The following is a 15,314-nucleotide window of genomic DNA, read 5'->3' as shown; positions in this document are numbered from 1 at the left end:
GGGATTGCCACTCTTATTATTTCAGTGCTCTACATGACTTCATGTCCTAGTGCCAACCCTCTATTTTCACTTCCTTCATGCTGCGCTATCTGTGCACGGTGACACTTGTCAGTGGTGCTGGAGGATTTGACTACAGCCACTAAATTGATCTAACCAAACTTTAGAACAGAGGGTGTTGATTTACAGATAGTCTTATGCTCTCATGATAGGAAAAGCAAGGAGTTTCAGTCTGTCAATTGTGTGAATCTGCTACTCTGGGTGGCACTTCTACCACTGCTGTCTTATGACCCTTAAATCCCACCAAACACTATGATTAACTTCAAAGACCCATTATGTGTTTGCAAGATGCTGTTTCTCCCTGTGCCTCAGCAGCAGCACCTAAATGGCCCCACTCAATTTGGCTTAATTCTCACCTTGTTTAGATAAACAGCCCTTATCACAAACTGAAAATTGTTTTGCAAAGGAGACTACTGACCTATAGATATTAAAGGATCCATAAATTAATTTGAGGGTGTTTGTGAAACGTGAAAAGGAAAATGTGCAGGTCAAGAACAGGCTTGCATTCTGGAGATTGCAGAGATTGAAAATTATGTCCCATCTGGAGCCTTCCTCCTCGTTCTCCTCATCCTCCTCCATGCCCCTGGAAAGGAGGGTGCTGCTGGGCCTGCTTGTAAAGCAGTGCACGAACTCCTGCCTCACTAGCAGCGCCTCTAGATCCCAAAGCAACTTTGTGCTCTTGCTCTCTCTGCTTCTATATTTGGAGAGCTGTGCTTCTTCTGCTGGTGTAAGGGATTTCTATTTTTTTTACCTTCTGGTTTTTTTTTCCCCCTTAAGACTCTAGCTCTTGTAATGGTTCTGAAGACTATAGATATTGTCCCTGAGGACTGTGTCTAGAAAATAGCTATTCATTTAAAATGAAGAAAACTGGTGGTGCAGGAAGACAGGAAACTATAACTTAGTTGTTGCATGACTGTGTATTAGAGTGCTGTGTGAAATAACAGTACAAATTCAAGCTAAGCAGTTAAACGACTTATATTCTCCTTTAAAATATTTGCATGAGTTCTGTAAGAGTAATCTGATTGTCAGAACTCCATTGCAGGGGAGATTTTAGATAAAGATTGCAAAGGAAAGATTGTCTCTATATATAGAGTATTAAGGAACTAGGAGAACTAGGAAGAAAGCGTGGTTATTTCTTTTGGGCCTTTCTAAACTTGTCTTACTAACAAGCATGAACAACATTATTTTTTCCTTTGTTACATTGTACTGTACGTTGCAAGTGCGGCAAAGTTGGATTTCCTTGATGTAGAATGAGAAGAAATTAATATTTTTAGACCATTGCCTGCCTATTTCTTATTCCAGATGCAGCATAGCTTATCTTACTGCACGTAAGGGCTGTTGCAGGAATGTTAACATCGCGACTTTTTTCAGAAATGTCTAATTAGGCTGTCATTTCAGAGTTCTTTGTTCACAGATTAGAACCTGATGGGGTTTTTTTTGTTTGCTTCTGATAAATGCTTTTAGTGACTAGATGTAGAAAATAGCTATGCATCTTGACATTAATTGTCTAATTCTAAAAAGAGAAGAACTCCTCTCTTAATTTCTTGACAAGAATTTTTGAACTGAGCATAGTTCAGGAAAAAATGTAAGTTTTTTACCGTCATGATTTCTTAGTATTTTGACTATAGATAAATATCTATTCTAAAATTCAGTCTAACATAGTTTAGGTAGTCTTAAGTTGTTAAAAGCTAATGGTTAATTCTCTCTAATCTTCTAATTAAAAAACAAATTTAACTTAAACGTTTATTCAGAGATACATTTTCCATGTACTAGCACAATTTAGAGGACTAATCACTTAGGTACCTAGAAAAATTCTGAAGATACCTATATACCTGGCATGAGTTACTAAACTGAAGGGAGAGGCATGAAGATAAAGCTGAGTACTTGCTCTTGATATAAGCTTTTTGTTGCCTCATGTGATTCCCAGCACTCTCGCTTGATTCCTGCTACAAAAATGAGCTTTTCAAGGTTGTGTGGAAGGACAAAAAAGGAAAACCTTAGAGAGATGGACCATCATTCATCTATTGGAGTATCTTTCACAGTCAGTGATAAATTATTGCTGTGGATGTTTCCTGCAATGCTTCAGCTGGTTGCCTAACTGCTGAACTTGAGCAGCATATGATAGCAGCATATGCTATCATAGCATAGATAGTGAGGGTATTGGAGAACAGGCATTTAAAAAAACCCCCAAGGAATTGCAGAAGTGGAAGCAAATCCAGTGTTTATCTTCTTTTCTTTTAAAAAAAATCAGTTTAACACTGCCCTATGCATAACCTACAGGTAGCTTTATTAACCTGTATTATAAGCAGCTCCATGTTCACTGATATTACACCAAAAATTTAGGAGTTTAGTTGGGATTTTTCTTTGCTCTGCCATATAAGCCTTGATTTTAAGTACTGGGCACTGATTTGTCCTCAGCTTTGCAACTCTGCGCGCTTCCATGCTGTTGATGTTACTAAATTTGCGAGACTGTAATGTCTGTGTTACCCTACAGCTAAATTTAATCTGTGCTGTGGAAAAAACTCTTTACTCTTCCGAAGTTTACTGAGATCCTTCATGGGACTCTTATGAATGGGAAGATCAGACAGTAGAGAAATGAGTTTAGGTAAACTTTCTCATTGCTCTTCATGTTTGTTCAATAGCAAGAGCTTTATTTCCCAAGGTATGGTAATCCTAACTCTTGGGATTTCATATGATGACTATACATTTTAAGCGCTGTCAGTGGTTGTCCTACAGTGCCTGTTTGTATGATACTCCTCTACCTCTTTTCTTTCCCTTCCTTCTCTGGAAGGTACCATGTATGGGCTTCCTGAGAATTTGGTTGAGAGTGACACATATAGAGTCATACATTTTTTTCCCCAAACAGATAATTTTATAGGATTACATACCTGTGAATCATGTAATTGTTAAGGTTGGAAAAGACCTGTAAGATCACCAAGTCCAACAATCAACCTATAACCACCACCATGTCACCACTAAAACATGTTCTCAAGTGCCATATCCAAATGTTTTTTGAACACTTCCAGGGATTATGACTTCATCACTTTCCTGGGCACCCTGCTTGATAACCCTCACCTTAAATAAACTTTACTTAATGCATAATTGAAACCTCCCCTGCGTCAAATTGAGGCCATTTCCTCTCATCCTGTCACTTTTTACCTGGGAGAAGAGATTGAGCCCTGCCTGGCTATAACCTCCTTTGAGATAGTTGTAGAGAGTAATAACGTCTCCCCTCAGCCTTGTTTTTTTCTCCAGACTATATACCACCAGGTGCCTCAGCCACTCCTCATATGACTAGTGCTTCAGTCCCTTCACCGGCTCTGTTGCCTTTCTGAAGCTGCCATTCACCTTACTGGATGTGCCAAAATGTTACCAAAAGGAATTGATTTCAGAAATGTTTGAAGTTATGTGCTTTCCTGACTTGCCTTCTATATAATATAAAACTTCTATTAATTGTTGCAAATAATCATATGTGAACAGTTTTTCTGCTACTGAAAGTCCATAATTGCTGACTTAAGTAGACTTCTGTCTACTCATAGGCATCAAATTTAGCCTGGTTTGTACAAAACTGTGTTCTTTTCATCTAGCTGTATACAAACATGTTTTGCATATACTTCTTAGCCCATAGTAAAATGTTGTGAGTTTGGTTTTCTTTATTTTTTTTTGTTTGTTTGTTTTTTGTTGTTGTTTTTGTTGTTTTTTTAATTAGGTTTCTTTTTTTCTTTTCAAAAGTGTCAGGTGTCAGAATGCAATTTTTCCCTCTCTTCTCCAAATAAGTCTCAGATTTCAAATAGTCTTTATAGAGACACTAGCATTTCAAAGATAATAGATTTCTGATAATCACTAAATTATTTTCTGCTGACTTACCATACCTTATGTGTCTGAAGTACTGTGCAATATCTTACTTCAAACTGAAACAAATTGGTTAAGACTCCAGGTCCTTGAAAATGTAATAGACAGTATATAATGATGTTGCTGGCTAAGGTAAATGTATATTTTACTTAACATTATGGGTTTAATGAAGGTTCTTAGAAAATTTTTCTCTTCTCAAATCCTTAAAAACTTCTGGTATTACTTGTGATGATATGTTAACTCATAAGTGCTTAAAAATCTAATACTAAAAGCTGATTCTTAAAAGGGAACAAAATGGCTTAGAAGAAAGTCTTGAAGGCACAGACTGTGCAGTTATATAGCTACAAAGCACAGTCTGTAAACCTTATATTCTGAACTTTATAGATAAATAGGCAGGTACATATATTAACTGATACCTGTATACAGAAAACTTACCTAGCTTTTTAATAACAACTTTCTATAAGTTGTTACTGACAACAATAAACCTGACTTTGAATAAACCTGATTCAAACCCAAAACGTAACAGCAAAACCAGGTCTAAGAATGTAGGTGTAGAACTAGATAAACCATTTGTGCTATGGAAGAGATTTTTATTTGGTTATTTGATTGTAACCTCCACTTTTTCAGTATCTCAAAGCTTGTTTTGAGATATGAAAGTTGGTATTGTATATGTATATTGTATATGAAAGTTGTGTGTAAGACAAAAAGCAAAATCTCAAGTCATACTCATTACACAAGTCCACTGAGTGTGTTTGTTCAAGTACTTTATAATTTTGACTTCAAGATGGTATTGTCAGTTACTTCCTGTCCAGAAAAAATTACATGTCAGAACAGTTTCCATGCAATGGAAGCCAGTATTATGCAGTACTTTCCACCAAATGTATACAATTTTTATCAGACTTCAGAGCATTTTTATGAATATGGAAAATTATATGGTTTTCTTTTGTTTTGGACATTGTTTGCAGAGCTTGTTGACTCAGACTACTTAAACAACATTGATCGGCTTGGATGCTATTTTTTATGAATTAGTTTTCATTAGAGTGGACTTTTAATCACTCTCCTCATTTCTTTTCAGGGATCTCTTCTCAAGCTGCTTAGAATAACCAAATCTTGCTGCAGCTTCAGAAACAAGTTAAGGGAGAATATTTTTAAGACTAGCAGGGCACTGGGAGAAAGCTGTGGGATTAATATGCTGACATTTTGAAAAAGCTAAAAGGTCTTTGTCCTATCCTAAATCTGAGGATAATCAGCAAATGCCTGAAATACCATGTACGGTGTTCATGTTGTCTGATATGAGGAGAAATTTTCTTGGATGACATCTATTATAGAGGCTCAGAATGCACTGCATGCAAAATGACCACCTGCAAAAAAAACCCTACATGTGTGATACCTGCTGAGAGAGTTTGCAGTCCTGAGGACTGCCAGAGATTATGTGCTGATTATACAGCTGTGCCCATAGCTGTAATGGGATAAAGACAGCACAATTTTGTCCAGTCTCCGCTATTCCAACCAAGATAGAGTGTGTTTGCACTCCAGTTTTGAGCACAGGTATATTGCCCTCTTTTTGGATGCATGTAGCATCATATTCTTCTGAAACTCTTGGTCTGGAACCTGATGGATGAAATCTTGCTCTGTTTACAACAGGAAAATTATCTCCAAGGCACATTTTCTTGGACTTGTTTTGAAAACAGTCTTGTAAGTGGACTCCATGTGCATCAAGGCCAGGATGTTTGGATAATGCACTGGAGTTTGTAAGATCCATACTGGAAAAATAGAAATTGACACTATCAATTGACACTATTTTCACTATCAAAACTGAGGAACGCAGCATCACACATGCTTATTCGTCCCCTTTTTGTCTCACTGGTTGGGGAAAATACCTCTCCTGAGAAATTTAAAACTTCCAGGTGGCTGGCAGGGCCCATGGTGTTTCCTTTTTTTTTAAGCTCAGCTCCTCCATGGGGCCCAATCTGCTCAATGTTAACCTGCTTCTATGTCTGCTCTCTGTTTCTGCATGGGCAGCTCTTTGCTTCAGCCCTTGTTTGAGTATCATTGTCCGTGCCTCTTTTTTTCTTTTTCCGGTATTCTGGTCTGGTCTTATGTCCATACAGGGGCATCCCTGACCTCATCCTGCATAGTGCAGCAACTTCTCTGCTGAAACACTGTCAATTTAGCTGAGTATGCAGGAGGAAGGGAGCGTTATATCTAATTTTTAATGTATATTTTTAGTATCATTAACACTCCATAAGGGGAGGCAAGCAGGACATTGACAAATGTTGTAGTTCATACTTTCCTTTCAGTGGCCTTATTGTTTTCAGAGTAACTAAGAAAATAGAATCCCAGTCTTGAGACAATTGTAGGTTTTATGACACTCAAGATGATTTTGTAGTCATGGTCAACAATAGTGTGAGGGATGAAATAAGCCAAAAGAGTCTTTGCAACTACTGCTGTTGAAGTATTAGACATAGGAAAAAATAGATAATAGATAAAAAAAATTATGGAACAGTAAGGAAAATTATTTCTAACTTTCTGTACTAACTTAAGCTTCTTTCATGCAAGCTTTCGTTAGTGTAATACATGTTTCCTATATTGAGCAGTCTGCTTTTTTTTTTTTTTTTTTTTTTTTTTTTTTTTTTTTTTTTTGTTTTGTTTTGTTTTGTAAAGGCCGTGTTAAGATGCCAAAGTGGAAGAAGTGGTTGAAAACTATTCATTCAACTGTTAGGACACAGGCTTATCTCCTAAGCTTAGGACTCATCATGTATCAATGAAATAATTTCTGTATAGATTATGAAAAAGCCTGTTATGATTCTGCATGCAAAAGTGATACTTCTTACACATCTTTAGTAATCACATTGCTTCTCAAGTCCAGGAGGACTTGGCACTTACTTCTTGTTAGTCTTTCTTTGACCACTGTAATGTTGCCGTCTAAGCCAATTAAGAACAGCAGAATATGAGCCTTAATGTTTTTGCCATGCCTGAGCGGACATTTCTATTAGTTAAACTGTGTTACTATGGCACTCTTCTTAGTTTGTTTTCTTTTTGTTCAGCATCAGGATATTTATGGAAAAAAGAATTACTTTTCTTTATAAATAGTGAGGAGTTCTTGCCTTAGTTCCTATTAACATCTTTAATGAGTACAAAATACCTTCTGGTAATAAAAGAATGAGAACAGAAAGCTGAAAGGGGAAGAGAAGAGAGGGAAGAGCAAGAAACTGGTAAGGTATTTTTTTTTCTTCACAGGATTGATGTTTATTCTTTAAAGCTGTTCTCCCTTTCTCAACTCTATATGGGCAAAAATAGGGGGATGGTGGTCTTGGCAGGGCCAAGAGCTGCTCTCGATGATCCTTGAGGGTTCCTTCCAACTCAGCTCATTCTGTTATCCTGTGAGAAACAGGGGACTTAATTTTTATATCTAGAAATATATACTATAATTTTAAAAATATATATTAATTCTTTGACCACTTGGGAAGGAAAATAGGAAACTATCCTCCTATTTAACTAATCTTCCTATAACTAGTATTATTTCAGCTGAATTGATTGAAACTTCCAGACTTGGAGGGTATCATGTCCTTGTGTGGCTAATGGAAGAGCAAAACTTTTATATAAAGATGAATTGGCTGAAGTTACAAATATTTTTATATGTTTTATATATTACTTGTTGCTTGTTCACAGATGTTTTAGGAAATCTAAATTTTAAGGAAGCCTACATAGTACATAGCTACAGAAAAGTATAGATGATGTAATTATAAAGCAGCTTTGAAGGACTTCAGTGGTGCATGAGTGACTGATTCTATAACACATTTAGTCCTATAGACATATAGTGCATAACTTCCATTAGTTTGTAGAAATAATCTTTACAAATATTCATTGTCAAGTGTCAAAACAGTGGTCTAATTCTAGAGTCATCTGAAAGTTAGTGTCTTTATCAGAAAAAAAATCCTAATTACCCAGTTATCTGGCAAAATCATGATTTATCCAAGCCCTTTAACAAAAGGAGTTGTGTTTTTTCCAGAGTGAGCACAGTTTGTCATTCAGTAAGCTGTAGTTAAAACATGCAAAGAAAAGACTCTAACTCTAGTTTTATCAGAAGTGATTAAAGAAATGTAAGTAAGCTTCATTTATGCTGTTCCATACCTAACTGTACTGTCTGTGCCAGACCCACACTGTGCCCTGCAAAGTGCTCTGGTTTGTCTTGAGCAACGCTGCTGAGCAATCAGGAGGAGCACACAGGCCACCTCATCAAACGAATTGAGGATATTTAGGTGGGGCTATGGAAGATTTTTGTGCTGAGAGTGCTAGAGAGCAGCATCTCAGGGTTGAACAGTTGACTTTTACTGACACTCCCACTTGCTTTAGTTATATAGTACTCACCTGCCTTTTACATATTAAAATCCTAACCTGTGGTGTGTTGAAAATCCCAGTTATGTGTAGTGGGAGTGAATCGAATATCGGTGCTGGTCAAATGTGTATTCACTGACCAGCATCTGCATCTTGGGGTCTTCTTTGGTCTTTAATTAACGTCATCAGAGCCTTTATGGTTTCCTTTCAATGTCAATATTCATCAAAACAATTGTCAGGCTTCGAAGATTTTTTTCCATATCTTTTTGATGGGCTCTTTAACTTTCCAGAGCTAAAGAGCAGGTGCATTATGTTAATATGCATCCCTTTATGTTTGCATATGCTTAATTGGGACGTAAATAAAAAATATGTTTATCTGTGATTGAAGAAGTAATTGTAGATATTCAAAAGAGCAGAAAGAATTTGTTTGTTCTGTTAAAAAAAAAGATCTATAAAAGCCAGTCACCTTGGCATAACATTTATGTGCAAGAGATTTAGATCAGGAAAGCAGCTATGCAACCTCCTATAGTTTGGTGATTACAAGGAAAAGATGAGTTGGTGCTGAGCGTACATTTCTGTGGAGAGCTAGCAATCCCCTTGGCCTGCCTTCCTTCTCCTTTATCTTTTGCTGAAACTCTTTGCAGTGACTTCACTGTCTCTGATCTGTTCAGCATACTTTCTATAATTTCTTCCAACACCCAACATATGAGAACACCACATCTGCTGTCAGGTGAACTTCAAGGAATCTTGACTCCCAACTGAGTAATACAATCCTACGACTGAAAGCTGCTCTTCCTGCCATGAAATAGAGATATCTCAGAGAGTTCACATGTACCCCTTTGTAATGAGGCCAAATTAAACCCCTTTGACTACAAGTACCAAAAATTCTGTGGTTTTTTTACACTTTCTTTTATTTTGGGAAAAAAAGTATTAAAAACATAGCACTGATAAAAAAATGAGGGCAGGTCAAAAGGTGTGTTTTTTCACACCCTGAAAATGGGAGTCAAAAAACCTAAGAAGTTAAATTCAGCCTAAAGGCCTGGTACTTAATATATTTGGATTTTGATGGCAGCATTCCCTAAAGAATACAGCAATCAATTTGTCATTAAAATGTAACTAAATTTAAACTGATAGCTACAGTATCATAGAATGGTTTGAATTGGAAGGAACATCAAAGATACATGTAGGATGTCCCTCCCTACATGAGCAGGGACACCTTCTGCTAGACTGTGTTTCTGAATTCCCAATCCGGCCTGGCCCTGAATACTTCCAAGGACAGAGCAGCCACAGCTTCTCTGAGAAACCTGTGCCAGTGTCCCACCACCCTCAGAGTGAAGAATTTCCTCCTAATGTCTTACCTAAACCTTCACCCTTTCAGTCTGAAGCCATTACCCCTTGTCCTATCACTGGATGCCCTTGTAAAAAGTCCCTCTACCAGCTCTCTTGTATGTCGCTGTTGAGCTGCTAGCAGAGAAGAAATCCTGGATTCTCAGCGTGGCATAGAAAAGAGAGCTTTATTATTTTGATTTCAGCTTATATAGACTTTTCAGAGGTCACCCACATTGGTCAGCCAGAAACCTCCCCCTAGGCCTGATTGGCCAGGCCTGAACTGTCCAAATCGCGAGACACTGTTTTAACAACATCCAAACTTTATCTTTGTTTATAAAACACAGGAGAAAGTTCTCATGGGAAAACCTGTGCTAGCCACACTTGTACACCTTTTTTAGGTACAGAATGACAGCTATAAAGTCTCCCCAGAACCTCCTCCCGGCTGAGCAATTCCAACTTTCTCAGCCTTTCCTGATAGGAGAGATGATCCATCCATCTCATTGTCTTGTTGGACTCCTCTGGACTCACTCCAACAGGTCCATGTCCTTCCTGTGCAGGAACCCCAGAGCTGGACACAGCACTGCAGGTGGGGTCTCACCAGAGCAGAGCAGAGCAGAGCAGAGCAGAGCAGAGGGGCAGAATCCCCTCCCTTGCCCTGCAGCCCACACTGCTTTGGATGCAGCCCAGGACAGGATTGGCTTTCTGTGCTGTGAGTGCTCATGGCTGGACCATGTCCAGCCTCTCACCCCCAGCACCCCCAGGTCCTTCCCAGCAGGGATGCTCTGATTTGTTCATCCCCAGCCTGTGTTGATACCAGGGTTGTTCTGACTCAGGTGCAGCACCAGCACTTGGTCTTGTAGAAATTCCCATGGGCCCTCTTCCGGAGCTTGTCCAAGTCCCTCTGTATGGCACCCTATTCCTCAGGTTTTTCAGCTGCACAACTCAGCTTGGTGTCAAGTGCAAAGTTTCTGAGGGTGCAGCTGTCCCCATTTCCTATGTCATTGATGAACATATTAAAACTGGTGTCCATTGTGACTCTGAGCCATTGATCAGTACCCTATGGATGCAACTGTTCAACCAGTTCCTTCTCCACCAAACCGTCTATACAATGAATCCACCTCTTCCAATTTAGAGAGAAGGATGTTATAGGGGACTGTGTCAAAGGCTTTACAGAAGTGTAGATAACTGACATCCACAGCCCTTCCCTTGTCTACTGATATAGTCACTCCCTTGTAGAAGGCCATCTTATCACCATCTTAGTGATATTAAAATGTTTTTAAATTTCTGTGCAATGCTGAATGTCCTGGTAGCGGTCATGGGGAAAAAAAAGATGTAAATTCTGAGTTATACCAAGGGGGTTTCTTGCCTTATATAATTTTATTTGCTAAACAATTTACAATTTAAAATGTATTTTATGCATTATTTGAAGTTGGTATAAATACACTCAGGTGTAAAGCTCCAAAGAAAGAGGGATTCACAACATTTGTTCCTGGCCTTAACTAATATTACTTTAAGTGTAATTGCATTGAATCAGTCAGTTCAGATCCAGATTATGGCCTAAAATTGATGAGCATACTCAGAGTATTAGAAGATTTTGAAGAAGTGGGCTTGAAGTCATGCATGCTCTGCAGCGTGCAGTGTAATAGCTGAAGTTACACATAAACGGCTATTAATGCCACTTAGTTTAAAGGGATAGATGGGCAGTGAAGAGCTGGGGAGATGATAAGATGGGGCCAAATCTATATTAGAGGTATCTGTGTTTATCTGACTCCACAACTGGGTGCTAATTTTTGCCTTAGAAGACTTGTGTTCTGCTTGCGCTTATGTATTAACACACTTATCTGCTCTATGCAGCAACACATGCAGAAGTTACCAGGCAAGGTTTATCACGCAGAGTAACTTGTGTACATCCCAACGGGCACAACTGGCAGATAGCTTGTGCAATGATAGTATGTACAAATTAGATTAATATCTTCTACTCTCTATCCTTCAGGGAACAACCCATCTTCAGCACCCGAGCTCATGTCTTCCAGATCGACCCAAACACTAAAAAGAACTGGGTACCCACCAGCAAGCATGCTGTTACTGTGTCCTACTTCTATGACAGCACAAGAAATGTCTACAGGATAATCAGTTTGGATGGCTCAAAGGTAAATTATATTTCAGAAAACCTGGTTGTGTGGAACATTTTTGTTATTATTTTCTAATCTGATGTCCTCCATGTTTCTTCTCAGATGTTTGAATCATTATCTGTCAGTTTACTGACATGTTAAAATGGTAACATTGCCCTATTATGTTTTAAGTGTTTATTCATAAATTGTGTTTTCCATGCAGTTGTATTGACTTCAATAACTATTGCTGAATGGAAGTGAAGACCTGTTCTTGATTAATGCTTTGAGAAGGCTAAAAAGACAAAATTTGGTTGAAAATGTACAAATAGGGTTACAATAATGTTTTCATCTCTGTACTCAGTCATTTATCAATATAATTAGCTTCAGCATTATGAAGGACATCTGTTCAGTGGCCATAATCACTTAGTAAATCCTTTGTTATGTAATCTTTCAATTTTTGCTGTAGAGAATGCGAGGATTGCCTCCTAATAAAGCCTGCCTAATAAATGGTAAGCTTTTATCAAGACTCAGTTGGTTTGGGTTTGGTGGTTTTTTGTGGGTTTTGTTTGGTTATTGGTTTGGTTTGGTTTTTTCCTCTGTTTTAACTAGGAAGGACATTGTGGTGAGCTGCTGCAGTTGTAAAACATGTTGAGTAAGAAATTAATTCATTGTGCAAAAAATCTTCAATTCTATTTCTACATACTACATACCACATACCACATACTACATACTACATACTACAAACTACACACTACACACTACACACTGCATACTATGCTATAGACTATAGACTATTTCTACCCAAGAAGCTATAATAACAGTAACTTTACAAACAATGTATCAGAAAACTGCACTAAGGGCATTAAAGATACATACACTGTAATCAAAAGCTGTGATCCTTTCCAGAGACTTTAATTTGAAGCTTTTTGGAATGCATCAGTTCACAATGATTGGAACTGAAATGTTCTGTTAAAAGTATGGCAGTATTCACAGAGATTTTATGACTACTTAGTGAAAGCGGCAGGTTATTACCCTACATTATTAAAATATCCAGAGTATTGCTATTTTAAATGTAAAAGGATAATTTCTATTACACAGAAGTATATAGAAACTGATCTCATAGTCAAAAATCTCTGTTTCAAGTGGCTGAGACTCTGGTATCAGAGCCCACCATAATTTTTCCAACTTTAAGTCTTACTTTGTTTTTTTCCTTCTCAGCCTTACTTCAAATGATCCCATTAGCTCTGTCAAATAATTAAAATACCTTTTGAGTCAGTATTTATTAATAAAGACACTGGGATTGGAACTAGATGATGTGTGAAATCAAGACTACCAGTTAAAAAATGCAGTGCGTTAATTGACCTGGAGAATTTAAAAAATCCTTATTCTGGGTATCCACTGGGGTTCCTCTGCCTTCATCCCAATGTTGCAACTCCTGCTGAGTGCCTCCTGAATTAAATTGTCAAGTAGTTGTTCATTTATTTAGTTGTTCTTTTGTCTACTGCAGCATTCCCTTTATAACCAGTCCTATTGGCAAGGGATGTTGATAATGCAGTTTTATCATTTTAATTAACTCTGTGAGTGCTGCAATCCAAATAATGTTTTCATCCAAGCCTTAGATGATGATCTAGAATCCTAGTCATGGTTAAGATCATTCTTTCAAGCATTCACAAAACTGCTTTGAAACATACATAGGTGAATAGCAGAGGGACACAGAACAATTTTAAGTGGGTTTCCAGCATAACTCCCAGAGAGTTCCTTTATTTTTACTTAAAACCCCATCTATTTTTAGCATGTCTGCACATATACAGTATGGTATGTGCAAAGAGTTAAATGTAAACATAGAGCATTGTTAAGTTTGAGTGCACCCAGGTAGTGTCTCTGCTGTATGTCATGTAGCTGGGTGATACTGACACTACTGACAATACTCATGTTGCCAGTGACCTAAACCACTTGTCAAACCCTACTGGTTTTGAAGCTATCATGCTCCTCCCTCAGAAGGAATGGATCTTGTTTTTATTGTATGCCTGGGTACTGGTGGGGCTTGCAGCACCCTTTGGGTTTGTATGGTGGAGAGAATATGGCTGCTTAGTTCTCAGGTGCTGAGCAGTAAGTCAGTAAGTAAAAGCAGCTCATGTATATATTCACCTAGACTGCAGTAAGGAATGTTGGAGAGTTGTATACTTTAGATTTGAGTGGTAATCCTATTTCTGTCCCACACCCTTCCCTCTCTTTAGTTTGGTGGGTTTCAGAAGTACTCCTGGATAAAATTTAACTCCTGTACTGACTGTCTGAAAGTCATTGACTCTTTCTTCTTGAAAACAAAAGGACATTTAAAGACATGATCTTCAATTCCCTATTATGCATTGCAGATTCCAACTTGAATTTGCTTGTGGGGTCTTTGATTAATTTTGAGAGAGAGGGTTTTTTTCTTATTTGAGCCCAATTCAGCTAAGATAGGTCCTACAGAAGCAATTTCTGGTTACTTTTCATGCATTCTGTGTAATGTTTTGTGAAGCTACAGTCTCCTCTTGAAATACCTTGCACCAGACATGATGCATGTCCCTCTAACTTGACTACAAAAACTGTTCTGGGTCCATAAGTTATTCAGTGTGCTGGTTATATTTTATAGTCGTGTGCAATATTTGGAGCTCTGTTGCTCATGGCAGAGAAATCTTGATGCAAGTAATGTGATAGAGCTTGAATGTGGTTTCTCTGACCTCTTGAGTAACTATATTTTATGCGACCTTTTCCTCCTACCAATCCCAGAATCAAGCAAATGCCTAAAAAATAAGATTTCTTATCTAGTATGACATGACAAGATTGAGCAGTTGTTGCCATGGCTTTCAGTTCTCATTAATTATATACTCATTTCAGAGTTCCTTGGAAAAATGTGGTTTAATACTTCTTTCTCCTAGGTGATGGAACAAAGCTTCCATTATTTGTCCAGTAACAGTGCAGACAGACATTAGGATTATTCCAAGTCCCACTGACTTTTCCATTTAGTCTCTGGCCAGCTCTGCGAAAAGGAGGGAGATCAAGTATAGTGTAGTTCTTGATGTACTAGTTAACTCTCTGGTAATTTTTTTCACAGATACGAGGTAGGAAAACAAACTTAAAATTTTGTGTTCATCTAGAACAAGAGCAGGCTCTGGAACAGAGTGGTTTTCCAGCCTGCAGGTTCCATGAACCTTGTATATATTATTATTTGTCAAGTCTCCAATCGGTGTTACTGCAGTAGATGATCTTTATATTTGAATCACTGTCTCACTTTATAGTGACAATTTTCAAATGCTTGATAAAGATTTTAAGTGAGACCTGCAAGCACAACTGTTCAGTGTTTTCCCTTTGAAGAAATTAAAAAATTCTGTGTCTTAATTATTATTGCCAATAATTTTAGCATAAGATAAAATTGCATTTGACCACTACTGTATGTCTTGCAGCTGTTGGGTTTGCAAAACGAGAAGCTCAGACACATGCCCTATTTTCTCATAGCTAAACTAATATGAAAGGAAAACATGAAAGCTATTTTATAATTCTAAAAAAGCCTGAAGATAACTAAACCAGTTTTCTTCAAAAGCTAAATGTCTGCCTGTCAGATTGACTCTGTTCTGTTTTTAAGATATT

At 37.8% G+C, this 15,314-nt stretch overlaps 1 protein-coding gene across 2 annotated transcripts in view; it reads left to right on the top strand.

The window, feature by feature from the left end:
• The window catches only part of HOMER1 (homer scaffold protein 1), an 89,892-nt gene that overhangs the window by 11,347 nt on the left and 63,231 nt on the right, over positions 1–15,314 (top strand). The window contains exons 1-2 of one of the 2 annotated variants that reach the window (XM_085042298.1): positions 6,635–8,012; positions 11,570–11,726. In XM_085042298.1, the coding sequence (XP_084898424.1) occupies positions 8,011–8,012; positions 11,570–11,726 (159 nt within the window). In that variant the 5' untranslated portion in view covers positions 6,635–8,010. Of the gene's footprint in view, positions 1–6,634; positions 8,013–11,569; positions 11,727–15,314 lie in introns of those variants that run through there. The other variant, XM_085042297.1, reaches the window with a different exon arrangement.

This window comes from Lichenostomus cassidix, chromosome Z, assembly GCF_008360975.1.
Source record: "Lichenostomus cassidix isolate B80296 chromosome Z, HeHo_3.0, whole genome shotgun sequence".
Taxonomy (NCBI): Eukaryota; Metazoa; Chordata; class Aves; order Passeriformes; family Meliphagidae; genus Lichenostomus; species Lichenostomus cassidix.
The sequence above is the reverse complement of the archived record's forward strand: the minus strand, read 5'-3'. Positions and strand labels throughout refer to the sequence as shown.